At 37.1% G+C, this 27,411-nt stretch overlaps 1 protein-coding gene across 5 annotated transcripts in view; it reads left to right on the plus strand.

Annotated features, from left to right (window-relative positions):
• PRKG1 (protein kinase cGMP-dependent 1) overlaps positions 1-27,411 on the plus strand; it is a 1,115,289-nt gene that overhangs the window by 962,945 nt on the left and 124,933 nt on the right. For 4 of the 5 annotated variants that reach the window (XM_001917682.5, XM_070225075.1, XM_070225081.1 and 1 more), the window contains one exon: positions 10,062-10,127. In XM_001917682.5, the coding sequence (XP_001917717.1) occupies positions 10,062-10,127 (66 nt within the window). Of the gene's footprint in view, positions 1-5,154; positions 5,426-10,061; positions 10,128-27,411 lie in introns of those variants that run through there. The other variant, XM_070225090.1, reaches the window with a different exon arrangement.

A 27,411-nucleotide genomic window follows, 5' to 3' on the forward strand; every position in this document is an offset into this window, starting at 1 on the left:
CAGTGGTTTGGTTTTAGCACTTTTTCTTCAAACTGGCCATGTAGACACATAGCCATGACTTTTCTTTCTTTACCAGTTAAGTTGTTTCTTCTGTTTATCTTTGATTCAAAGTTAATATTCAGTTTGGATAAAATTATAGTATATTAGATGCACTGAATTCTGAAATCACTGAAGAATTTTGTTTAGAGAACTAGCTCTTTATTGAAATAATGCAAAATAGGAAATATCTGATGAGCAAGTACCAATAAAACCAGGTCTTTTACAGTTTAACTCTACTTTAAAATTCTAGATATTTCTCTTCTCTAAAAGAGCTCAATTGAAATCTGAATTTTAATTTTAATTATGAAAATATAGTTTTATAAACTTTCTTACATTGTTCTTGACATCTGATTGTGAAAATTTATTTCAAGTGAATATGTCTGATTTCTATGTGAAAATGCATTTTTAATCACAGATAAAAATATGATTATGAAAATCTATGCCAAGATATTCCACTTACATATCCACATATTAGATCATAATTACAAGCTTATAATATCCTTTCTATCTAAAGAAATATACTTGGATTTGTCACGAATTGTCTCAGGAGCATTGAAAACCATGATAATTAGAACTTTTACAAAGTATCCATGTTGATAAAAATAATTACAGAGGAACACAGAGCAGTGATTTCAATCATCATTTCACATGTGAAAATGAAACAGAGAATGGGGCATTTTCTCAAGGTCACACACTAAGTTGGCAATAGAACAAGAAATAGGAGACTCCCTCCTGACATGTTGCCTAGAGTTCTTTACAGGAGAGAACATACTCCTGGCTTGAAAGCGCTTTAGGTAACAATCCTTTGAAATATGTGACCAAGCAACTTAATGTTCATTTTAAACATGCATCAGTTGAGGGTTACTAGTACATCAATTCCAGTCATCATTCCAATATGCTTCCCTTTCCTCTACTTTAAAGATAGGAAAAATCGACGAATTATTTTTCAACTCTGTGGAATGCAGAAGAAACAAACAAAAGTGAAAAGACCAATGGATTATTTTATTCTTTAAAGTATTCGTGACCCATGAGATACCCATGGTATAATTTGCCTGTTAATATCATCTCCCAAAATTTAAATTTTCTTTGCCTAATTACATTGCAAAATTACATGTATCACTATCTGAAAAGTGAAACCAACCACCAGATTGATCTTAATCCAGATTATTTTATGAAGTATGGTTCCAAGAAGTGGACGTATAGAGTTAAGAGGAAAATGAGTGATGTGAGTAAATGAACAGAACATCTATTATGTTGTACTCCAGGTTTGATTTTTTTTAATTTTTATATAGTAAAATGTCTCCTCTTTTTTTTTCTCTTAAAATACCTCTAAATCATTCAGAAATAGTCCAAATGGGCTCCTAAGAAAACAATGGCAATATAATATCTAAATCTATACTTCTAAACAACTAATAAAATAATAACAAGGAATAAATGAGAATAACAAGCTCTTCCTTCTCTCCATAGAATACACTCTGGGGAGACATTCTTTAAGTTTGTAAAACTTTGCCAAAGAGATTAATATTCAAAGCCAGAGTGCAGAGTAAATACCATTTGTACTCTAGCAACAACAACAAGAACAAAACTAGGACTCAGAGTTTCTCCACTGGTTGTTTCCTACCCTAGTTATAACGGAATGTACAGAGAACTCTCTTTATTGACTATATAGACAAACACAAGCCATCAATCACATCAACATTCAGAAGAATGAAAGCATTCAAATATGGAATATGGAAGCAGTAAGGATTACTGTTGAATGTCAGTGCAGCCAATGTCACAAAAGCAGCACAACAGAAAAGGAATAGCAATATATATCCCTCTGCAATTGCCTTTTCCACCCCTTTCACTTTCACTAATTCCAATGTATTAGACTGAACCATAGGAAATTGCCAACAATTGGCCATTTTTAACCTGCAAAAATGGCAACTTCATTTGGTTCAATCTAATAAATGTCTATGTTCATTGTCGTTGAAGCATGCCATAGAATGTAAAATTTATATGTCAGATAAAAAACTCATTATGCTATGAATCAAGCAGAAGTAATATGTGAAAAGAATGTGAAAATCGAATTCTTCCAAATTCATCACTCTCTACTTATTATACCCTTCCATGTGTCTAGATCCAAGACGATTGGCATTGTCTCAGGAAGCAAATTAATACAGTGAATGGAAATATCCACCTACATCACAAGGAAGAATAAACTTTAGAGTTGCTTTATGAATAACATCTATACTTGTTCTGCCTACAGAAACATTTGTCTTGAGGTCATGTCATGAGTCCCTATTATTGATGAGAAACCAGAGATGACTCGGGCAGACTCCAGAAAGTGAATCTGGTTTGAACTCAAGTCTATGTTCCTCATGAGTTGATATATATTCTTAGTAAATTGATTTTGATGCTTGTGCTTTTTCATTATTCCTATATTCTACATTGGAAGATTCTAAAAAGCAGAGATCATATTTGCTGTTTATATATATTCTTTAATATATAAATGGCCATACACTAACTATATTTATTTTAATATGTGGAAAGGCCATCAGTGTTCTAAAATTTTTCATCTAAAATGATTTCCTTGGTACTTTATTCTTTCATGGCATACAAATTGCTTCCTCTAATTGAGCTTGAGCTTTCCAAGTTATTTTTTTATTTGGTGAGGAAGATTCACCCTAAGCTAACATCTGCTACCAGTCTTCCTGTCTCTCTCTTTTTTTTTTTTACTTGAGGAAGATTAGCCCTGAGTGAACATCTGTGCCAATCTTCCTCTATTTTGTGCGTGGGTGCCTCCACAGCATGACTGATGAGTGGAGCAGGTCCACACCTGGATCTGAACCTGTGAACCCTGGGCCACCACAGCAGAACACATGGAACTTTAACCACTGGGCCATGGAGCTTTTCCCTTTTTAAGATTTTATTTAATATGGTTAAGGAAAAAGGATTCACTTAATCTCTTTTACAAAATAAATCCTTAGACTAGCCTACAGACACTTAGTGATGTGGCCCTGCCTTCCTCTTTGGCTTCTGCTGACCCCTGCCTTCTTTTCCTCAAACCCTGAATTTCAACCTTCTTTGTTTTACAATAAATTAGTTACTACCTCAGGGCTATTGCATATGTCCTACTTGCTTCCTAGAAAATACTTCTTTTAACTCATCTTGCATCCAGCTCATCCTTTGGGTCTTACTTTTTAATCCTCAAAAAGGTTGCCTGTCCTCTGAATTGCCAAATAAGATCTTCCCTATTTATCTCTGATTGTGTGCTGTTTGACCAACATTTTCATGCTAATTTAACATCTGTTCCCACTAGATCTCAGGATTCAGGCATTTAGAATATAATAGCCCTCAGTAAATATTTGCTAAAATAATTATTGAGATTATTATCATATTCATGAAACATGTTAATTTTTAAGAATAATAGTATTTGAAGGATGTTCACCAATGTGTTAACCTTAGCTATCTCCTGGCAGAAGAGGTTATAGTATTTTTCTTTTGTGTGTGTGTGTAACTTTATTTTTTTGTGATTAATATGTAGAAATGTTTCTTATGTGGAAAGTCTTGTTCCTTTAAAAATGCTGTTGAAGGATCATGGAAGTTTGCATGGATGAGCATTTGAACTGGAATAGAGGGTTCTTAGAGGAGCGTCTGCACGTGCACAGGCACGGAGATAATTAATGACTGTGTATTTTAAGGGAACAGTTTTCTGTTGTAAGTGTGGTAGAGAATAGTCAGTCTAGTGCCTGGAAAAGTGATAGATCAAATAGTGGAGGACCTCAATGTCTAAATGAAAGTATAGGAACTTTTCTGGATGTTTCTTTTGAAAGTCCTCATGCAAAGAGTTGACGGGATTAGATTGACATTTGAAAATGTGTGGCAAAATGAGTTGTGGATTAGAAGAGGGAGAGAGTGGAGGCAAGAAGATCAGTTATGAGGCCAGATCAGCATTTCAGGGTACAGAAGGTGATGGCCCAAAGTAGAGCAGTGGCTATGGGAGTGCAAAGGAAGGATGGAGATAAGAGATAAGGCAAAGATAGACCAGTATGACCAAATATATGCAATGATACAGAGAGAAGAGTGAAAACTGAATCTAATCCTTTAAGCATAGGTGACAGTAAGAATGGTAATGTCATTTACCAAGATAGGAAACCGAAAGAAAACAGTGGTTTTGAGGTTAAGAGAAAGCGAGTTATGTTTGAATTAGAGGTTGCAATGGAACTTCCAGATAGAAGTGTCCAGTAGGAGAGAGGTGAAAGTTAGAAACGAAGACTTGAAGTCATTAATATAAAAGTAATAACAGATACCATAGGATTATGTAACCTTTCCCCAGTAAGAGAAGTCTGAGCAATAAAAAAGGAGTCCAAAAACAGAAATTTGGGGAAACAACTATATTTCAGTGAACTGGGGCACAGGATTCAGGAAAATTAATTGCAGAGGTGGTATCAGAAAAGAAATGGGAGACTTATTATAGAAACTTAGGGAAAGAGGTTTCAAGAGAGAAAGTTTATTCAAAACGGTCACTTGCTTCCTAGATGTCAGAGGACCCTAAAGCAATGATGATGATAATCACAGCTATCATTTATTGATAGCTTACTCTATGCCAAGCTTGGTTAGAAGACATATTTATTTGTATGTATTAATTCATTTTACACTTAGGATGTGCATTCTAGTACAGAGTTGGAAGTATACATCGTGTTGGAATAACTTCATGACTAAATGGGAAGTAAAGTCGGTGAATGGCATGATACAGCCTTTTCTTCAAGGATGCTTATCTGCTCTGGGGCCAAACTTTCAAACAGCACAGTTGAATTTGCCACAAATGCTCCAATTTTAGTTCGTAATTAATTCAAAGCCTAATTTCATTTTAAGTAGCTCTTTGATGTTTATCATACCCTTTTAATTTTGAATATCCTACTTGTTGGAGTAAGATTGCCTTTGATTTTGAGATGAAAAGGGTTTATTTTGTTCAACGTGAACTAAACTTAACTATGGACCAACTGCTGCACTTGACTCCGAATGGAGGGCTCTGGCCCATGGATTGCTGGAAGCTCATAAGCAATTGGAGTAGTGTCAGTTTCCATGAAGGCTGGCACTGAGGGAATTTAGGACTCTGTTGACAGCAGTCACATTACTCCAGCTGAAAAGGGAGAACCTCTACTCAGACAGCTAGTTTGCATGAACTGTGTTCTGCTTTGGCCTCATGCACTCTGTGTTTGTTCCCCTGAAATATCCGTCTACTATAGAGTTCTCTAGCAGCCATGAAACACAAAAGAACTGCTTCAGAACGAGAAGGGTCAATGTAAACCCTTGCTATGGATTATTCAGATACTGACAGTGAGTCTACTTTGGGATACAGCGATGATGAAGATTCCAGTGATGAAGGTCAAAGAATATCAGAGTCAGTGCACAGATAACTGTATTTGCAAATATATTTGGGATATTTTTCATGCTCTATAATCTCAGCAAAGGGAATTTCTAACTTCTCAAAAAAATGCTTAAAAAGAGAACACTACTAAACTGCATTGCTTTGACTGTAATTATTCATTAATTAATAACAAGTTTGTGAAATATCTATTAACCTGCCAAATACTAGTTACTTCTGCAGTGGTACATGTTTATTAATGGTCACGCTGAAATCAGCTAATACACAGGTGCAGAACTGGATGACTATGAGATTTTATCTTTAAAGACAATGTGCATGTTAGACCTGGACTGTTATGTAGATTCATGTACGTTTACTTACTCTAAAGAAGCAAGCCTAATATGCTGAGCACTCAAAGGCAATATGCATTTGGTGAAAGTTTTTAATTAAGTAGATTAGACATTATGTTATAATTCTAGTCACAAAATTTTCTTTTGGTCAATGTTTTTTCAAAATATCATATATTCTTCTATTAGAAATTATCGAATATCCTGAGCTTCCAAAAAATAAAAAGGAAAGAAAGCTCAGTTTTTAAAAGTAACACCATCTCCTTCTCTCTTCTCTTTCTTCACGTGAAACCCTTGCTAACTTGGCAGATGTGTGTAAAATCAGTACCATAACAGCTATGTATAGATGGAGATAAGTTGAATAACAACATGGAGCTATTAGGACCTCTGCATTATATGAGTATGTAGTATTTTATATCTAAATCCAAATCATATTTACTTTTGCCATGGTCCTTGGGCCTACAAGAGAAATAAGCATACACAGCAAGTCCCAGTATTGTTAGCTTATATAAGTAATATTCTGTCATTAGAAATTTCTGCCAGCTCTCCTAAAATAAAGGATTAACGTATGTCAATACCAGGTCAGACAGCACTTTGTCTCTCACAGGAGCGAGCTCTCTGAGTAAACAGGGATAATATTTTCAGACATCTGCATAGATGGGCATAGTCATAGTGGCACTAAGCACCATAATAGTAAAGATACAATAACAATGTAATGGCAACATGAGTTTGTCATTGAGTGAAGTTGGCATTGAATAATTTCCTGTTGTTGTGTAACATTATTATAAAGCAACATAGCAGCGCTAGGATATAACCATGGATATGAATTCTAATAATTTGAGAATCAAAATGGTTTATTGGATTAGCTTTGCAATTGGGCACCCATAAATATATTTATGCTGTTTTTATTAACAGTTAAATGTAATTTTTATAATGACAGACATTATGACTACTCACTGCTCAGAACTTATTCTACATTAGAATGAATTTAGAATTGTTGTCAAATTAATCCCTGGTAGCACAGTGGACAAGCAGTAGACTGTTGTGGAAACAGCGTGCGTTTGGAGTGAGCCAGATCTGTGTTCAAATTCCAGGGCTGGAACTCAACAGCTATGTCTGACTTTGGGTACATTACCTAATATCTATCCCCATGTGTAAATCTGGGATAAATACTCATCTTCTGTTATATGCATTAAGATTTGTACAAATTTTTTAATATAGTTCCTGGTAGATACTTAGATGCTCAATAAATGGCAAATAGTATAATCTATTTTTTAATATGTTGTTTTCCCCCCATGTTATACATCTTTTTATTTTGATATGTATCACTTTACTAGATGCTAAGCCTGATTGTAGGCCATAACTTACAAATTTTCCTTTTTAAAATAAAATGTTTTCAATTTCTATTGACTATGTCACTCTTCTGATCTTTGATTTTTTTCCCATCTACAGTTTAAAATATCTATGTATTTTCTTTTTGTTGCAAGGAAATTGCATTAATTTTTAAAAGTATATCCAATTTAGGCCAGATGACATGGTAAACTTTTAAAATATTGGAAATTTGTGACAAAAGCAATTTTAAAAATTCACGTGCATGGAAAATATCTTCAAAATGGTGCATTATTTATTATATATTCCATTTTTAAGGACTGGGCAATTTTTAATTGTTGAGATGGAAATATGTTTTAAGGAAAGTTAAATGTAATATGATATTTTCCAAAAAGTTATGATTGGTGTTTTGGGTTTTGGTTTTTTAAGACAGCAGTTTGTAATAGTATATGCTGCCATGAGCAAACTCCTAAGATAAATGTCTTTCACACAATTTATGAAAGACCTGCTGGACATTACTGACATTTTCTGCCCGAGTGGTTCACTTTGCCAAAAATTCCCACTCAGAAAGTGATGGTGAAGTTCAAAATATGTCTACTCCTATGAAACAGATAGAAAATCCCCACTTTGTTTTTGGGTGGGAGTGTTTCATACATCATCAGACAGTGCCTCCTTAAGGATGGACATGACAATGTTGGTGATGAGAAGAATCAGAAGTAAAAAAAGGCCGAACACATCCTATTTGCTGGGCATTATTATAAACTTATCTTTGATTATCTTATTGAATACCTCACAGTGAGTGGGCATTCTTATCATTCCCATTTTTACAGATGAGGAAACTGAAGCTTTCACACAACTTGTAGCTTGTCTTATAAAACAGAGACGGTGTGAGTCCAAAGCCTGAGTTCTGCTATATGACCCAAAGGCTCAAGACTATGGTGCCTGTGCCATTCCTGTACCACACACTTACTAAGCATCTCCTATGTGCCCAGCATTCAGGATAAAATGGGGAGCAGAACGGGCCATGGGACCTGCCCTCAAATGGTTTAGTGGGAAGGGGGATAAAGTCATTAACCAAGTGACCATACAAATAAATGTATAAATTACAAGGTGTGACGGGTAGTTGGGACAGAGAGGTATTTAAGGCCATGAGAACAGGTGAACAGGGAACCTGATCTAGTTAATTCAGGGTGGCATCCCTGAGGGAGGGGCACTTAGGCAGAGAGCTAAAAGATAAGCAGGGGTGAACTAGGCAAAGAGTTGGAAAGGAACTTCCTAGTTAGGGAAAGCATGTGAAGAAGAACTCATGACAGGAGGGAGATGAGGTGTTCAGTAACTGAAAGAAGGCCAATGTGACTGGAAGGCAGAGAATATGAGGGAAGCATTGGGAGGATCTTACTAGGAGTTGAGGAGGCTGTAATAAAAATTTTAGAATCAGAAGAGAACATAGTATGGTAGGTGGATTAAAAATATACGATAATCATAGATTTTTTTAAAATGGGAATAACCACTGAGAAACAGAAATGGAAAAGGAATGCCACTAATAAAAGAATATGATAATATAAAACATCTTATAGTTGTTTTAAAATATCAGGACCCCAGTGAAAAGATTAAGAAATCTTATTTAAAGACATAAAACTAGATCTGAACAAATGGAGAGACATGCCATGTTCTTGCATGGAAAATTAATATGATCAGAAAGTCCTTCTTCTGAAATCAATGTATAACTGTAATACAACTGTACCAGAATCCCAATGTGGGTTTCTTTAGAAGTGGGCAAAAAAGTGATTTTAAAGTCTATGTGAAATGTGAATGCTTAAGAATGTCATCAAGATATTTCTGAAAAAAAAAAAATTTAGTAAGGGGAAACTTTGCTTTACCAAATACTAAATACCAATAGTTATCTATAAAGCAACTGTAATCATAATAGCATGATGTGGCAACAACAAAAGACAAAACATCCGGTGGGAAAAACATAGAGTTTAGAAGTATATGTGAGAATTTAGTGTATTTTGAAAAAACAGAAATCCACTGGGAACATCTTTTAAGGGCCTGTTAGAAACATATGATGTTTTGATCATGATTTTTAGAAAGTACTGTTAACATTATATTATTTTGTACATGTATATCTCTGTAATGTATTTCAAATTTATATTTATCGTTAACTATATTAATGTAGAAATTTTACTTTTATAGGAAAAAGAGTACGTTTTAAAGTATAACAATGTTTTCATGCCAGTGGTACTGTTAAATTTTTAGTAGCTCCAAATGAAATGTGAATGTTAATTTACCAAACCCAACTTTGGCCACTGGATAAGACAAGAGGTATCAGGGCAGATTTTTAAATGTTTAAGAGGTTATAAATATTCCTGCAGTGACAAATTAGATGCTTCTAAAGAGACAGTATATGCATATTTCAATCAGAGTGATTAAGATTTGTCAAATACTCTTGAAGAACCTTAAGTTCTGGTATAGGTGAATAACTGTCTCTTATAAGTTGCTAAAAGGTTAACCACATAAAAACAGATGCTCTAAAGTAAGGAAATAATTAAAATAGATCCATCATTCTCAAGGTTATAATGATAAGTTCATATACAAATGGATTAGAAACTCAATTTCCAGGAATATATCTTTAGGTTCTTTAAAAACTATCTATTCATATTCATTACTTTCTTTATCATTATCCATTTAATTCATTAATTCCCTGAAGAGCACAGGGCATGATGATATAAAATTTTGTTTCACTTGTATAGGTGAAACTTTAGGTTTGAGAATTATAACTACTGGATTATAACTCTAGGATTTGTGTGATTAATGACAAGAGTAAAGTGGTTCCTCAGGACAATGAAATTTGAAACATGAATAAAGCTTAAACCTGGAAGTGAATGAATGAGAACAGTATACATAAGTTAGTATGTTTCCTGAATTAATCACAATGAACACTTTTCTTTTATCTTAAAGGATATTTTAATTCAACATCTCTATTTTTTACGTAGGGAAGATGTGAGAACAGCAAATGTAATTGCTGCAGAAGCTGTAACCTGCCTTGTGATCGACAGAGAGTAAGTACCTTGCTTTCTTATGCATCTTGCACACTCATATCAGTGACAAACATAAGTTCCTGGAATTAGGCATCATTTTACAGAGCTATTAATACTTGTTTTATATTTTTTCATTTTGAACTGAGTTCTATATTTGATTCTCCTTCCCTATTATTTTTGGAAGTGGCTGGCTCTGCCATTCTAGCTTTATGATCTTCAGCAAGGTGCTTAACCACTAGCAACTTCACCTCAGTTCGCTCATTTGTAAACTAGGGATAACGCAACATCACAGGGATATTGTCAAGGTTAACGAGAACACGCAGGGAAAGCATGTGTCCAGGTGTTTCTACTCAGGAAGCACTCAACTAAAGCTAACTGTTTGTGTAAATTTTTAGAACGGTAAAAATAATAATTATTATAGCCCACATATAATTATATTATACTATTATGATATATAATTTTATTATATTACATATAATTATAGTCCATTTCCTAGTGATAATAATATATAGTAATATATAACATATAATAATAAATGTTATTAGGAAATGGACTATCTCTTGAGGATGTTTTAGTTATCTCCTCTACTCTTCCATCCCCAGACTTCTATAATAGAAGCATTTAAGGAAGATACTTTTGGAGAAAGCATTAGTTCTAGACGCAGGCATATATTTAGAGTCATTAAAAGTTTGTTCGATGATGCCTATCCCTGTTCCTTCTCTCCATTCTGGCTTGCTAGTCTCATTGCCTGAATGCTTTATAAGTTAAACTACAAATATCAGATTATTGACTCTCCAAGAGCCTAGATAAGATGCAGGTGTAGTGCTGGAAGCAGTCCTCCAGGCTTTTCCCCATTCCAGCGTGTGTGGGGATGAATTTGTCAGAAAGTGCCTGGCCCAAGGAGAAGAACTGAAACACCCATTTCAGTGGAGCCATTAGTGCTGGAATAGGCTGTGAGTGTCCACGTGGAATGAAACTGAGGGGCCGCATATGAGCTGTCCAGAATGACGGAGTCGAATGTGGAGCTCACGAGGCTCTGGGTGGAGAGGGATCCCACGCAATTTACAAATCTCATTTTTGGGGGCCTCCTGTGCTGGATCTCTAAAACCAGAGCGATGACACCGCTGCAGAATGATAGCCATATCCATGAATGTCTCTGAAATAGATATTCTTCCTCTGGTTCCCAGAAACAACAATTGCCCTTTCATTCTTTCTTTTGTTCGACTACCATTTTACCGAGGATCTACCATGTACAAGGGATGGGGTGAGGTGCCGTGGGAAGAATCAAAGATGCGGCACAGGTCCTGGTTTTACGGGTGAGCTTCTAAAAGAGAAGATGTGGCACGTACACAAATAGCCATCGTGCAAGGCAGAATGCAAGAAGGATCCAGAGAACACATTTATGGGAGTCCAGAAAAGGGAGTGACTCCTTCTGAGGAGAATCAAGAAAGTCTTCATGAAAACAATGATATTATTAGGTGGATCTAAAAGTAGGGTTATATAAATTAAAAAGGACAGGCAATATAAATAGAGTCAACAGCAGAAGCAATACACATAGGAGAACTATAAGCCATTTCAACTGGGTAGAGTGAGGCCGTGTAAAGGTAGTTGGTGGAGGTGTTGTGACAAATAAGTTCACAAACGTGTTGGAGTTGGTTCACCAAGAATATTGAATGTTGAGATACAGGTAATTCTGACAATTTTATGGAGCAAAATAGAGTCACTATAACACTGCATTTGGTAGACTAATCTGAGAATGCTGCATAAGATGAATTACAGGGAGAGGTTGGAGGCAGAATATCTGGTTAGCAGTCAATAGCCCCACTTCGTGCTCATGAGACTATTTATAGAGGGCATGTGTAAGAATGAAGAGAGAAAATCGGAGGGCTTAACACTTGACTTAATGTGAAGGGCAAGGGAGAAATTAGGGGTGTAGTCAGGATTGAGAAGATCTGGAAGGAATATAGAAGAGGAATTAGTTTGGGAGGCACAATGGTATTCCACTAAAATTCTAATGAATTTGACATACAAGTTGGACACTCAAGAACAGATACTCCGCAGGAGGTAGAAAAATGTGGGACAAGATCTCTTGTTAGAGTTAACTTAAAAATTGCTTACATAGAGTTAATAGCTGAAGCCATGAGACTGGATGGAATTGCATGAAAGAATAGAGAAGATAGAAGGACCAAATTTAGAATTTAGGAAAATTCTAACATTTAGGAGAGGAGGGAAGAAAAACCAGTGAATAAAACTGAGATGTTAATAATCAGAGCAGTATAGGAAATCTCAGGAACCAAGAGAAGATTTCAAGAGTAAAACAATATCAGCAGAGTAAATGCTAGTGAGAAGCCAAGAAACATACAGAGAAAAGGGCAAGAGGTTTAGTAACCTGGGAGAAAAGAGTTTTAACAAAGTGATGGGAATGGAACCCAGATTACAAACAGTGAGTGGGTGTTGAGGAAATGAAAGCACTGAGACTAAGGGGTTTTACCTTTCAAGAAATTTGGTTAAAAAAAGAAGAAAGAGAAAGAGAGAGGGAGCATTTTGCATTCATGGGCTCTTGGTAAGTTTCCTTTTTTTTTTTTTTTTTGAGGAAGAGTAGCCCTGAGCTAACATCTGCTGCCAATCTTCTTCTTTTTGCTGAGGAAGACTGGCCCTGAGCTGGCATTCATGTCCATCTTCCTCCACTTTATAAGCGGGACACCTGCCACAGCATGGCTTAACAAGCGGTGCCATGTCCCCACCCGGCATCCGAACCAATGAACCCTGGCCGCCAAAGTGGAACATGCAAACTTAACCACTGGGCCACTGGGCCAGGCCCCGGGAAAGTTTCCTTTTGATGGGTCTATACAAGCATCGAGGAAGATGGAGCAAAAGAAATACTAAAGAGAATATTGGATGGAGATGGGGCGACAGGGGAAGAAACTGTGGGCAAACAAGGAAAGGTTACTTGAAGAACATATGTTTCTTTTCTCATTTTTCTAAATAGCCAAAAAGAGGAGAGGTAGAAAATTTGTAGATATGTATATAAGGAAAGTTGTGGGAACTTGGATGGCCTTAACCTTGGCTCTAAAGCATAAAGTGAGAAAATCTGGTGAGAGAAGGAGTGAGAGAGGGGCTGAGGGTTTGCCAGCTGATGGTGGGTGGATGGAAATCATATTAGTTTATATCCCTACTGTCCTTTATAATTTGTGAATTTCCTCCTGTTTGAGATCCCACATGGAAGGCAGGTAGGATGTTTTAACAGAAGAGGAAACCGAAGCCCATAGAAGTTTAACTTGAAGGTCTCATGATAAATGGTAAAGCCCAGATTAATCTAATCACAGACACATGCCGAATGAGACTTTGTAAGTCATCTACTCCAGCTCCTTCAATTTAGTTAACTGAGGTCCTGAGAGATAAAAGAGCATCAAATAGCATCACACACATGCTTTTTCTCTCATCCTAATTTTCTCTTTTTTCAACACTATTTAGATATGTTGTGCAATGAGGAGTGTATGGGCTTTGTCAAATAAAGCTCAATATTTGAAGCTTGACTGCACCATGTTTTAAGAATATGGGCAAATTACTTAAATTCTAAGTCTTAGTTTCCATATCTATGTAATGGGATAATGTTACCTGAATTATAAAATTGGTTTGAAGATCAAACAAGACATGTAGTAGGCACTCAATAAATGTGCCCTTCCTCTTCTTACGGAAGGCTTAGGAATCCCTTGGACTTAGCAGTTTTTTTCTGTAGTCAGCATAGGTTTATCTTCAGGGAAATATACAGAGGGAACACTTTGGGAAAGGTCTAACTTTAAATGTAAATATAGAGAAGATAGCTTGAGTCTAGAACTCAAGAAGTGCATCTGTATACTCAGGAGAGAAATTGAGCTTCCCACCAAATGTTAAATTCACAGCTTAAAAAAATCTCTAACTGTAACTGAAGGATTCTGTCAAAAGCCTGCTGCTGGTACCTAATTTATGGCCAATTAGAGAAGCACCAGGGCTTCATCCCGTGCAAACAGATGGCGTACATTAGAACTGTCAACAAAAGAAGCTTCTTTCACAAATTTACAAGCAAGGTACCATGTTACATAAGCCAGTGATTATGCTTTATCATTCCAGAGGGAGAGCGAGAGAACATTATTGTAACTAATCATGCACATCAGAAATATTTTTAAAAAATGCTCATTGACAAACTAGAAAATGATAAACAGATATGTGATTTCCTCAAAAAGCGTTCTCTGAGGATTGGTTTCTTGAAGCCTAATTGTCACCTTAATAACTATCTGCAGTGATTTCAAAATTTGTGAAAATTGACTAAAAAAAGTTAGTCTAACAAAACAATCTATTTTCATTAATACATTTCTCAAATATATAAAAAAAAACTAGTATCATTAGCCCCTCTTGGTTTGGAATCCATGAAAAGAAACAAATATAAAACTAAGTACATTATTGTGTTCTCTAATCAGTTATGCAATGTCTACTTCTTCATTAGCCTGAGAAATTGTTGATGAAGCTAGAAGTTCAAGTAAGATAATTTATTTTTTGACATATTGAGACCATTGTTAAAGACAGTAACATAACTACTAGTATATATTAAAAGAGTTACATATTTTTCCTCAGAAAATTAAGACCTAAGTTAGAGTTCTAACACTATCCCTGATTTACTGTGTAACCTCTAAGATGTAGCCATACTGGTCATAGAAATTGGAATTTTTTATACTGATTGGTAAATAGCAGTGGTCGAGGCTCCCTGTGTGTGCCTCCTAGCCCGATGCTGTCCTGGTCATCTGATTCCCCAACCCAGGATTCTCCAGATCTTTTGTTGATTCAACAACTAAATGGTGACATCTGGCAAACACCAGGACCAGCATCCATTCTGATAGGTCACTTCCTGCGCCATACTGATTGTTAATTATTTTGACTGCCACCCTTGGCAACATCAAGCTAAAATGACGTTTTATCACTATTGGTTTTCAAACTTTTGTTTTACTAAGCCCACTGTTTAAATAAACTAAATTAGAAAGAAAACAGAGGAACTTTTCTGGCTCTATGGGGGTAAGACCCCTAGAGTACCCAGGGGTCTTCGCTCTCTCCCTCCAAATCATTCCAGGTAACACCTAAGGCCCTCCATGAGACCCCATTAGTCACGGACTACGAAGCAACTCATGAGTTGGTCTCCAGACCCATAAAAAATAGTATAGCAAACAGATTCCAGTAAAGATTAGACACAGAGAAAAAGTCACTGGAATTGGTAAACCAAAGACTATTTTTCAACACCCAAACTGGAGCCTAGGTATTAAAACTGGGATTAAAGCCAGACTAGGAAATGTGGATGTTTATTCATTAAGAAAGATAATAATGGATGCCTGCTTCCTGTCTCAGATACTAGGGCTACTGAGATGAACCAAACACAAATTCAGCATAGGTTTGAAAACAATATATGGGACTGGCTCAATTAGAGACAAATCTGTGCTTATATTAAAATTTTTTTTTTTTCTTTGCCAGTGCTAGTAGCAAAGCCCCATATCTTTCTAGTCACGCTGCCCTCCACGTCGCCTCTTTCTAGTACTAGTTTCTAGCTCTTTAGCCACACCTGCATCAGTCTCCAAAGATAGAGCCTCTGATCCTGGCCTATACCCAGATTTCCTCCCAGCCTTCTTGCCTGTGGTGGGTTGGTGCCTTCCTCCACTCCTCTTTGCTGTGGCTATTTAGGTGTTCAATTCAAGCTTGAGGAAAACAAACTAAAATACTGAATCCATGCTCTCAGCCAGGTAGGTCAAACCGTGGACCAGCCAGGCAGGAGGCTGAGGAGCCATCTATATCAGGACTCAGAATGTCAGAGGAGAGGGAAATATATGGAGAAAATACTATTTATCCAACTTCTCTTGGAGAGGTTTCATAAGCAACTTGGTGGGGAGTTGAGGCTCACCAAGGCTCGTGTTCCAGGAAGAGTAGATGATGACTAAACCCAACCAAAATGGTGGGTTGTGTTAAGAGCAGGAGTTTTATATTCTGAGTGGGGTATGCAAGTGTGAAGCCAGAGCTGCCTGACTTAAACCAGAGGTCAGGAAACTTTTCCTGTGAAGGGTCAGGTAATAAATATTTTATGCTTGTGGGCCAAATCATCTTTGTTGCACTAGTCACCTCTGCGGTTGTCGTGCAGAAGCCACCAAAGACATAAATGAATGAGCAGGGCTGTGCTCCAATAAAACTTTTTTTTATGGATGCTAAACTTTAAATTTCAGATTATTTTCATATGTCAAGAAGTATTGTTTGTCTTTTAAGACTTTTTTATTCCCACCCTTTAAAATCATTCTTAGCGAACAGCCATACAAAAAAACAGACAATGGGCTGAATTTGGCCTGGGAGCCACAGTTTGCTGACCCCTGACTTAAGCAATATTTGAGAGTTGAGCACTGCCCCACTGGTCCTATTCTGATCTTCTTCCATGCTGTGCTCAGCATGTCTTTTAAACAAAGCAAATACGTAAAGAATACTGATTTGAAGTGCCCTCCAGAGTTGGTCCTCCAGATGCCATCTATCCACCAGCCTTCTGCTCTCAACACCCTTTCCCTCCACTTCCCTTATCCTCTTTACTCTTCTGTAGGCACTACCATTTCCCATTACATTCCCCCCTACACACACGTATTCATATACACACACACGAGCACACACACACAGTGTGTATTTGATCCCCACACTTCTTTTTTTTATAATTTAAAAAAATTTATTTTATTGCAGTAACATTGGATTATAACATTATATAGCTTTCAGATGTACATCATAATAAATTTTGAATTCTGTGTAGATTACATCATGTTCACCACCCAAAAACTAATTATAGTCCATCCCCTCACATGTGGACCTAACCACCCCTTTTGCCCTCCCCTTACCCCCTTCCCCCATGGTAACCACCAATCCAATCTCTGTTTCTATGTGTTTGTTTGTGGTTGTTTTCATCTTCTAGTTGTGAGTGAGATCATACGGTGTTTGACTTTCTCCCTCTGACTTATTTCCCTTCGCGTAATAGCCCCGAGGTCCATCCATGTTGTCACAAATGGCAGGATTTCATCATTTCTTATGGCTGAGTAGTATTCCATTGTGTAAAAATACCACATCTTCTTTATCTATTCGTCACTTGATGGGCACCTAGGTTGCTTCCAAGTCTTGGCTATTGTGAATAATGCTGCAAGGAACATAGGGGTGCATGTATCTTTATGCGTTTGTGTTTTCAAGTTCTTTGGATAAATACCCAGCCGTGGGATAGCTGGAGCATATGGTAGATCTATTCTTAATTTTCTGAGGAAACTCCATACTGCTTTCCATAGTACCTGCACCAGTTTGCACTCCCACCAGCAGTGTACGAGGGTTCCCTTATCTCCACATCCTCTCCAACACTTGTTTCCTGTCTTGTTAATTACAGCCATTCTGACCAGAGTGAGGTGATACCTCATTGTAGTTTAGATTTGCATTTCCCTGATAATTAGTGAGGTTGAACATCTTTTCATCTGCCTGTTGGCCATCCACATGTCTTCTTTGAGAAATCTCTGTTCAGATCTTTTGCCCATTTTTGAATTGGGTTGTTGGTGTTTTTGTTGTTGAGCTGTATGAGTTCTTTGTATATTTTGGATATTAACCCCTTATCTGATATATGGTTTGCAAATATCTTCTCCCAATTGTGAGGTTGTCTTTTCGTTTTTTGATGGTTTCCTTTGCTGTGCAGAAGCTTTTTAGTTTGATGTAGTCCCATTTGTTCATTTTTTCTTTTGTTTCCCGTGCCTGGTCAGACATGATACTTGAAAATATGCTGCTCAGACCGATGTCAAAGAGCATACTGGCTATATTTTCTTCTAGAAGTTTCATGGTTTGAGGTCTTACATTCAAGTCTAATCCATTTGTAGTTGATTTTTGTGCATGGTGTACGGTAATGGTCTACTTTCATTCTTTTGCATGTAGCTGTCCAGTTTTCCCAGCACCATTTATTGAAGAGACTCTCCTTTCTCCATTGTATGCTCTTGGCTCCCTTGTTGAATATTAGCTGTCCATAAATCTGATCCCCACGCTTCTTAGTTCCACTCTTGCATTCTCTAGAACTTCACTTCAGGCTTTGCATTCATTTGTGTAACAGCTAATTAAAGCTTAAAAAGGTTCTCTGCAAGAGTTATTTGCATTTTGATAATATGCCCCTGAAGACTAAAAAATTGTGACAATCCAAAAGATTTTAGAATTTCAGATGCCATGGGTAGAGAGGGGAAAGACAATAGAGGAAGGATTTGGGGACTGGAGAACATTTCAGGCACCACTCTAACCCCACCAACCAGGTCAGTCTCAGGAAGGCCGCTGCACCAGTGGTATTTGCCCCGCCTAGGTCACCTGTGTCTGTGTCTTTATACTGCTTGCCATTCTGTGTCCACGTGATAGGACTATAGGGTCTCCACGTGCCACCTTTCTTGTAGTCACACTACTTAACTGATAAGGTGATAAACTTAAAATATTTCACAGCCTCAGCCTTTCCTACAGCCTAAGTGAATTTTATTTTTCTTCATTTTCCAGAAAGAAATCTGGGGTAATGTGAGGATATTGGCAGGATGATTACAAGAAAACAAATGTGTCTTACTAGAATGGTGTCTGATGACATCATCTGGTCTTGTCTTTTTTATGGAGCTGTTGTAGATTGCTGTGCTTTACAAAAAATATTTGTTAAGCAGGAGGGATAAAATCCAGAAGTTTAGAAGAAAGAGAGACATTATATTGGTTCAATTTAATGATGGGAGTTGAATTATGGCATGCCCTGAGCAAGCATAATCTAACTACAAAATAAATGCATTTCCATTGGAAAAGGAGTATATCCAGAGACGGTATTCATGGTTTATGGGAAGAGGTAAGTGGGACAGCTCTTCATCTTTTGTGCCTATCCTGGTATTTTAAAAGGGTAGACCGTCCTACCACTGCAAGTCCTCATCGAAATGTTATGTGGCACCGCTGACTAGAGAACTCACTAGAGGTCTCTTGCTTCATCCACCCAACTAAAACTTACTGTTTGCCTGCCATATGTTAGCCACTCACACATCTTGTCTTTTGGGGATTTAAAGGCAAATATGTAAATATTATATCACTAATTTCTATCCCTGTTGTATGAGTAGTTTCCAGCTCTAATCTCTCAAGTCACAAACCCACAGAGGTTCTAATAGTACCCTTTGGTACTTTTTGACTCTGTTCAAACTAAATGAAGTCCAATGTCATTAATATGTCGATGAGCCATTAATCAAAACTTACTACATTTTTTGTTTAAAAATTTTTACATGGTAGCTGGATTAATCAGAACATCATAGCAAAGAGTTAAGAAGGAGAAGTGGGAAGGACCTTATAGACCAGGTCTTGACAAACTTTTTCTACAAAGGGCAAGATAGTAAATATTTCCGGTTTTGTGGGTCAGACCGTATCTGTCACAAAAGCTTAACTCTGCCATTTGGCCCAAGGGCTGTAGTTTGCTAAGCCCTATTATAGATCAGCTTTATTTTACAGATGAGGAAGTTGAGGCCCAGAAGTGTCAGGTACACTTAAATCACAATGTTTAATAATAAGAGTTTGTCAAGATGGATACTGCGTTCACATTTTTATATTCTAATGCATTTGTTGTATCCTAGAATTTTAGAACTTCATGAGACCTTGAAAAACCTCTCTTCCAAATCCTTTAGCTTAGAAATGAGAAAGGTGAGTCCTGGAAGGAACATGGATTGTCCAAGCTCTTTAGTGCCAAGGATGGGATGACAACACAGGTCTCATGACATCTTCTTCAGTGCTTTTACACCTGAACCACATCATGATTTAAATTACCAAGATAGAAAACTCATGAATTTATTAATTCAATAAGCACATATTGAATATCCACTGTTTCTTAAGCTCTAGGGTCAGTGCTGTGATAAACAGAAATGCATAAAAAGAGGCAGCTGACTTCAAGAAGCTTAGAATCCTGAAAATGAAGAAAGAATGCAATGATATCATCCAAAAAATGTCCACCTGAAAAAGAAGAAATTGATAGTTTATGAATCGAGCTTAAAAAATTTCATTGAATTAAACTGAAATGACTCCTATTACTTCTAAGAAAAAAGATTAGTGGGTAGAATCTTTCACTTCCAAATGACTCTCCAAATGGGTATCAACCTCACTGTGTCAAATTGCCACCATCCTGGTTAAATAGTTGGAATCACTGAATTAAAATGACAGTTTCATTATTTCAATTAGTTGATTTCATCAAAAATATTTGGAAGCTTTACTCAGTCACTTCCCTGACCTTCCATAATAAGTTGGGTTCTCCTATTGATTTTCACTGTACCATCCTCTACTTGCTGTGTCATACTTTTAATACACTGTTTATCTGTTTTGACTTGTGAGCTGCAAGCTTGAGGAAGACAGAAACTGTGCTTACTTTGTTCACTGCTGCATCCCCAGTTCTTAGCACAATGTCAAAAAGTATAATAAGCACTCACTAGCTATCAGTTGGAATGAATGAAGGAGTAATGCTGTATTGGTCTGGATCTAATCAAGAGAAAGACAGCACACAGTAATCTGAACAGGAAATGTTTATTACAAAGAATTAGCAACTATAGCAGGGGATTGTAGTAATGAGGAATTAAAAGTGAAGAGAACTCTGAAGAACATAGAAATAGCAGATATAAGTAGTCACTAATCCAAGGCCTGAGAGAGAGTACTCAAGGGAGACCCACCCCCCTCACCCTCCTTTCTCCATCCTCCATTCGGCCCTGCTGCGACTAAGAACCACATCTTGTTATGGAGTAGGGTTCCTGAAACTCAGCACTACTGACATTTTGGGTCAGTTGTGTTTTATGGGGTGCTGTTGTGTGCATTGTAAGATGTTTATCAGCATCCTGACCTCCACCTGCTATATACTAGCAACATTCTCTGTCCCTCACCTTCCTCAATGTGAGGAACTAAAAGTGTCTCCAGACATTGGCAAATGTACTCTGCAGGACAAAAATCACCCCAGCTGGGAAGGACATAGCCGTGGCTTGCTGGATGGCAGTGAAGTGCTGTGATGCCATGGCAGTAGATCTTGTGTCAGAAATCTACCCTGTAGGGTTCCAGGGAAAGCTGTTCACAGGGAAACATAAAATGACCTGGGGGGAAGTCTGCTGGGGAAGCTGCTGGCCTTCATGTGCTATGTAGCTGGGCACTAGAGAAACTGCAAAAACCTACCAAGCACAATGGAACAAAGAAGCAAAACCCTTTACTCTCACAGTGTCTCCCCAATGACCTCTACTGGCAAAGTTTCAGTACCAGTTGGCAAAGAAAACAGTTTAAATAGCTCAGATCCATTTTTACAGAGTGGTCAAAAGGGTGAATTTAGAGCTGACGGGCGATAAATCAATAACCAGTACAGATTCCAAACCAAATCTTATTTTGAAGTCTAGAGCTATAAAGATACATAGAAAAGTCTTTGCCTGCCTTGGAGTAACCCCTGGTCAAAACAGATGCATTAAAAAAAAATCAACCTGAGGGCCAGCCCTGTGGCTGAGTGGTTAAAGTTCCATGCACTCTGCTTCAATGGCCTGGGTTTGCAGGTTCAGATCCTGGGCAAAGACTTACTCCACTCATCAGCCATGCTGTGGAGGCCTCCCACATACAAAATAGAGGAAGACTGGCATGGATGTTAGCTCAGGGTGAATCTTCCTCATCAAAAAAAAAAGGTCAACCTGAGAAACTGCTATTCCAATATGAACAAAATATTTGGGGAGAATGGAGGTTGGAGGAATGTGTTCTGCCTGTAGCATCCCAGAGGACATGCTGGACAAAGTGATATGAATTGAGTTTTTAAGCTTGAGGAGGGATTTTACAAGTGAAGAAGGGAACGTGAAGATGGCTCCTGCTGAGGGAAGGACATACATAAAAACAAGGAATTTGGAAAGGCCATTGTATAGCAATAAGTGGGATATGGCAAGAACAGGATTTCTGAGTCGCAGAACTGGAGTCAGTTAGACAGGTGGTGTACTGTGAAATAAGGTTTGAAAGAAGAGATGGAGGCAGATTATGAATAAATCTTCTACAAACTAAAAGAATACGGATTTTATCCTCTGGGCAATGAGGAACCAACAGAGGGCTGTTGCTACTGCAGTTTGTATTTGTTTTCGAAGGAAGGGCGTGGAAGATTGATTCCACTGAGGAGGAACTCAAGCAGGGAGGCTGTTAGGAGATTTGCAACAGCCCTCGGGATTGTTCACTGGAGTTTGAGTCAAAACTTGACCCTGAAGTGAATTTGGGGGAATAATTAAATGTAGGATGTAAGAGAGAGGTGCTTTTATCTTGGGAGACTTCATGGATGTCTGTAACAGACCAAGAGTATGGGAGATAAAGCAGGTTGATCTGGAAGTCCTCAGTTGATTCAATTATGGATATTTCAGGTTCAAACCACCTAAGTGATATGGAGATATTCAGATGGAGAAGTCCATTGGCAGTTAAAAATGAGAGTTTTTTTCTTCCTGACTATTAGGTGATGAATGGAAATTGATGTTGAATTCACAGTTAATCAATTTAAAAATATTACGATCACAGCTTTGGTTTGGTTAATTAGAAGATTGTTTTGTTTTATGCTAATGGATAAATTATTCATTTTTTCCCATAAATGCTTAAAATCTTTCTCTATTTCCAAGCCTTGCAATTTTTCTTTCCATCAGATGTTTTAAAAACTGTTATTCAGAGATTCAGCAGTGTCTTTGGAACTCATAAACAAGTTGTGTGGCTGAATAAGAAAATCTGTGAAAACTTTCATTTCCAAATCTGAAAAATCAAACTTATTTTCTTCAATTAAAAAGGTAGTATTTAAAATTTCATATTTGAAATTCTCTTTAGAAGTTTTCTGTATGGTGTTTTTGGCTGTTTCTTTGGAGAGGGGATTACAATGTCCCTTGTGTTCTAGAGATAAAGCAAGGAGGGGGAAATACCAGGATCCATTTCTGACAGAAACTTGACAATCAGTTTAAAAATCAACAGCATAGGGCCTGGCCCCATGGCCTAGTGGTTAAGGTTTCATGCACTCTGCTTTGGCAGTCCAGGTTCACAGGTTTGGACCCCTGATGTGGACCTACTCCACTAACCAGCCATGCTGTGGCAGTGTTCTACATATAGAAAGTAGAGAAAGATTGGCACAGATGTTAGCTCAGAGCTAATTTTCCTTAAGAAAAAAAAAGAGGAAGATTGGCAGCGGACATTACCTCTGGGTGAATCTTCCTTGGCAAAAAACATAAAATCAACAGTGTAATTGTTAAGTTCGAAAGTTGAATTCTGCTTTAGATGTTGACATTGCTTTTTGGTAGAGTTAAGTGGTTTTGCTTACTTTAGTAGGCACACTTCCCCAGTGAGACAGTTATTATTGGCCCAGCTGGGTCATAAAGATCTAAGACTTTCCTTTTCTTTTCAATATGTCTAGCACTTGGTGCTCATTTTGAAACTTATAGCATAGTCCATGTATTGGATTAGCGTCCTCTACAATAACAGTGAAATCTTATTCCCAGACTAAGCTTTACTCACAAAAGAGGACCTTACAGAATTTACTAGCATGAGTGAAGTGTAAAGGTCATATTATGCACCGCCCTGATGCAATCATGCAGTTGAACTAATATTAAAACAGAAGCCAGACTAGCAGAGTCAAATCTTGAGGACGATGCTGTCCTCCCAGATAAGCTGGAGATATTATATTTTCATCTAGATGAGAAATCCATTTGGGCTGAGTGAGGACTTTTATTTATTTATGTTGCATTATTCACACAGGGTTGACTTTTTCTCTCTTCTTTGTTTTGTTTTTACATTTTTATATAGTCAATGTCAGGTGATTATAAGAATAATAACTGTTTATTAAGAAAAATTTGAAAGCATAGAAAAATTTAAATATAATTCTGCCATTCAAAGGTAACTACTGTTAATATTTTAGTATATGTCCTTAAATAGTGAGCTCATGCTTCCTAAATTATTTTTCTACTTTGTCCACATACAGGGAGAGCATTAATAAGTAAATAAATACTTACATATACACATACACATATAGAGATAGATAGGCATAAATAGATAAATATACAGATAGAAAAATTTACATTGTCATTTATTCAGCATAGGCCAATCACAAAGCTAGTTGAGCTTGATAGATCGCTTATACATACACACATATATATATATATATATACACACACATACTTACATACATAATTTCCCTCACAGCAAACAAGCAAAGAATACTTTTTCTCCTCTATTTTAAGGGTAAACTTGGCTCCAGAGAGCCAAAAGAGTAAATTTGCAAAAATATGGCTTGTAAGTAGAGAAAGAGTGTTCGAATCTAATTCTCTCTGTTTTCAAGGCCCATTCCATTACATTACCATATCATATTGCATTAGTAATTTACCATGTTAATAAAAAATCACATTAGCATAATTTGAGTATCTTTTTTCTCCTTATTTTCTTAAATGTTCTTGGACATGTAAGCTCATTTTAATTTTTGATTTTATAAAGAATTCTTTGCATATACCTTTGTCTCTCTTTAGAAGTATTTCCTTGAAGAGCTACTCAGTAGTGGAATTATTGAGTCAAAGGATATACGTATTTTTAAATTGTTTTCTAGAACCATCACACACTTCCCTCCCCAGTGGCAGTGTATGAGAACATCTGTGGCCCTGCACCCTGACCAGCTTGACTTTTTGGTTGAAACAATCTTAAAGACATGACAGGGCAAATCAGCCCAGGGCGCGAAATATGTCAGCATCCTAAAAGAGTTAGTTTGACATTTATTCTTCTCTTGTAATTGACACATGGAGCTTAGTTATTGACAATCAAAACTTGGAAGATTCTTCATTCTTCAGTTATTTCTTCTTTGTCCTAGAGAAGAATAAACAATTTAAAAGGATTCAGAAAACTGTGAGAATGGAAAAGAGCTCAAATAAACCTTTCTCTGAAATGTCAGAAGTAAATAATAAAAGCCAGCAATGTATGTGGCAAGGAAGGGTAGACAAAGGAAAAAAATGTAAACTATCCGAGTGACTAATTAAAATACAGATGTAAAAATTATGACTTGAGAAAGCCCCAATTTATGGATGATACAGATTGTGGTCAGTGGTGGAGAAGAAGGGAAGAGTTCAGAGATGTTAATATATGAATTTTCTGAGCATCCAGATGTGTTTTTGATTTAATACTCTCTCATTTCATTAATCCTGACAATAGTCCTGTGGGAAAAGATGACATAAAAAAAATCCAGAAAAGGAAACTGAGGATCATAGAGGCTCAATGACTTTTTCAGAGCCACATAGCAGGATTAGACTTCCCGGGATGTCTGTCTCTAAGACCACAATCTGTCTATTATACCCTCTTTAAGCTGTTGCATTTATGCCAACGAATTAAGTGTTAACTGGCAAGCTAGAGTCTGTTGGGGGAATCTTTTTAAAAGAAGAGAGTGGGAGAGTTTGAGGCAGAGAAACCAAGTATGATGCTTCTGAGGTAAGGAAGAGTGTCAATAGCCTAAATAAGGGAGTAGGAGTAGAAATGAAAAGGAGGAACAAATTCAGGAGAGATTACAAAGAAAGACTTGAGGAACTTGGGTAAAAGTGAAGAGCTCTGTGAGCTCAGGCAAGTTACATAACCTCTTGAAGCCTTACCTCTTGTTTCTTTTCTCAACTGGGAGCCATTGTCAATGTCTGGAGACATTTTTTTTATTGTCATAAGTTGGTTGTTAAGGGCATCTAGTGGGTAGATATCCTAAAATGCTAAATATCCTCTGATGAACAGGACAGGCCCTACAACCAAGAATTATCTGACCCGTAATGTCGGTAGTGCTGAGTTTGAGAAAACTCCTGTAAACTTTCTATAAAGTAGAGATAATTGTCCTTACCTCATAGAGTTGTTGTGAGGTTTCAATGAGATAACACAGGTAAAAAACAAGACTGAACATGTTGTAAACAATAAATATTTAAGAAAAATAAGGTGATCAATTGAGTGGAGAAAGAGAGCAAAGGACACAATTTGAGTAACTCCTTGACAATAAGGAAAAGCAGAGGAAGAAGTGTGTGTGACACAAGCTGAGAAGCAGCATAGAGGAAGAGGATCAAGAAAGCGAAACCTTAGGGAAAGAATAGAGTAGTTCAGTGCATCACCATAAGTTTCTCCTTCATGGCTACAACTGGAGAAGATGGCCTGCAGGGCTGTGGATCTCAGATAGGTCACTGAGGATGGGTCCTGGGAAGAGACCACTGGGATTAACAGCTAATGGATTAGTGATAACTCTGAAGGAAACGTTGTAATAAGAGTGAAAGAAAAATGAGAATGGAATGCCAGGTGGCAATAGTTGAAAATTAAATGAAAAATGAAGATGAGAGATAGGAAATGCAGTTTATTCAAACTGACTATTTAGTCACAAAGGAGAGTTTTGTATTTTAGGATTAGAAAGACTATCTTGTTTACAGAGTGAAAGAAAGGAAAGGTCTAAAGGGAGATGATGAAACAGTAAGTGTTGTAACTGATGGAGCGAGAGTCTAGAGGAGAGAGATGACTGAGTTTGTGATCAGGAGTAATGAAGAGGGGATTTGCTTTAGAAAAAAGTTGGGTACTTCCTCTAGGAAAGAAATTCAATGATAATATCACTATACTTTAGGTCCAGAGAAAGATATGGAAACCAAGGATTTAACTTTTTATGAACCTCTCAAAAATTACAAATTAAAATGTTCTTAAATAGCCAAGATACACAGGAAGATGTATCTTCTAAATTGTCATTAATATTTCTTCATGAAACTTCCTGTTATAAACTGAATTCTATCCCCTAAATCCTTATGTCGATGCCCTAACCCCCAGTGTGAGTGTATTTGGAGATAGGGCCTTTACAAGGTAATCAAGGTTAAATGAGGTCATAAAGGTGGGCCCTCATCCAAAAGGATTCGTGTCCTTATAATAAGAGGAAGAGACGTCAGGAGAATGCGCACACAGAGGAAAGACCATGTGAGGACACAGTGAGAAGGGGCGTCTGTAAGTCAAGAAGAAAAGCTTCACTAGAAACCAACCGTGCTGGCACCTTCATCTGGGACTCCCAGCCTCCAGAACGGAGAGAAAATAAATTTCTGTTGTTTAAGCCACCCAGTCGGTAATATTTTGTTATGGCAGCCCCAGCAGACTAATACACTTCCTATTGGAACTTCTATAGATAGACGGCAATAGAAAAAGTAAGGTGATCTGTTAAAACAAAAAGTGTTTTTCTTAAAGAATTGGATTGACCATGAAGGCAGGAGTTGCGAAAGAGCAGATATTTGATACCAAGTCCTAGCTCCAG

This window comes from Equus caballus, chromosome 1, assembly GCF_041296265.1.
Source record: "Equus caballus isolate H_3958 breed thoroughbred chromosome 1, TB-T2T, whole genome shotgun sequence".
Lineage (NCBI taxonomy): Eukaryota > Metazoa > Chordata > Mammalia > Perissodactyla > Equidae > Equus > Equus caballus.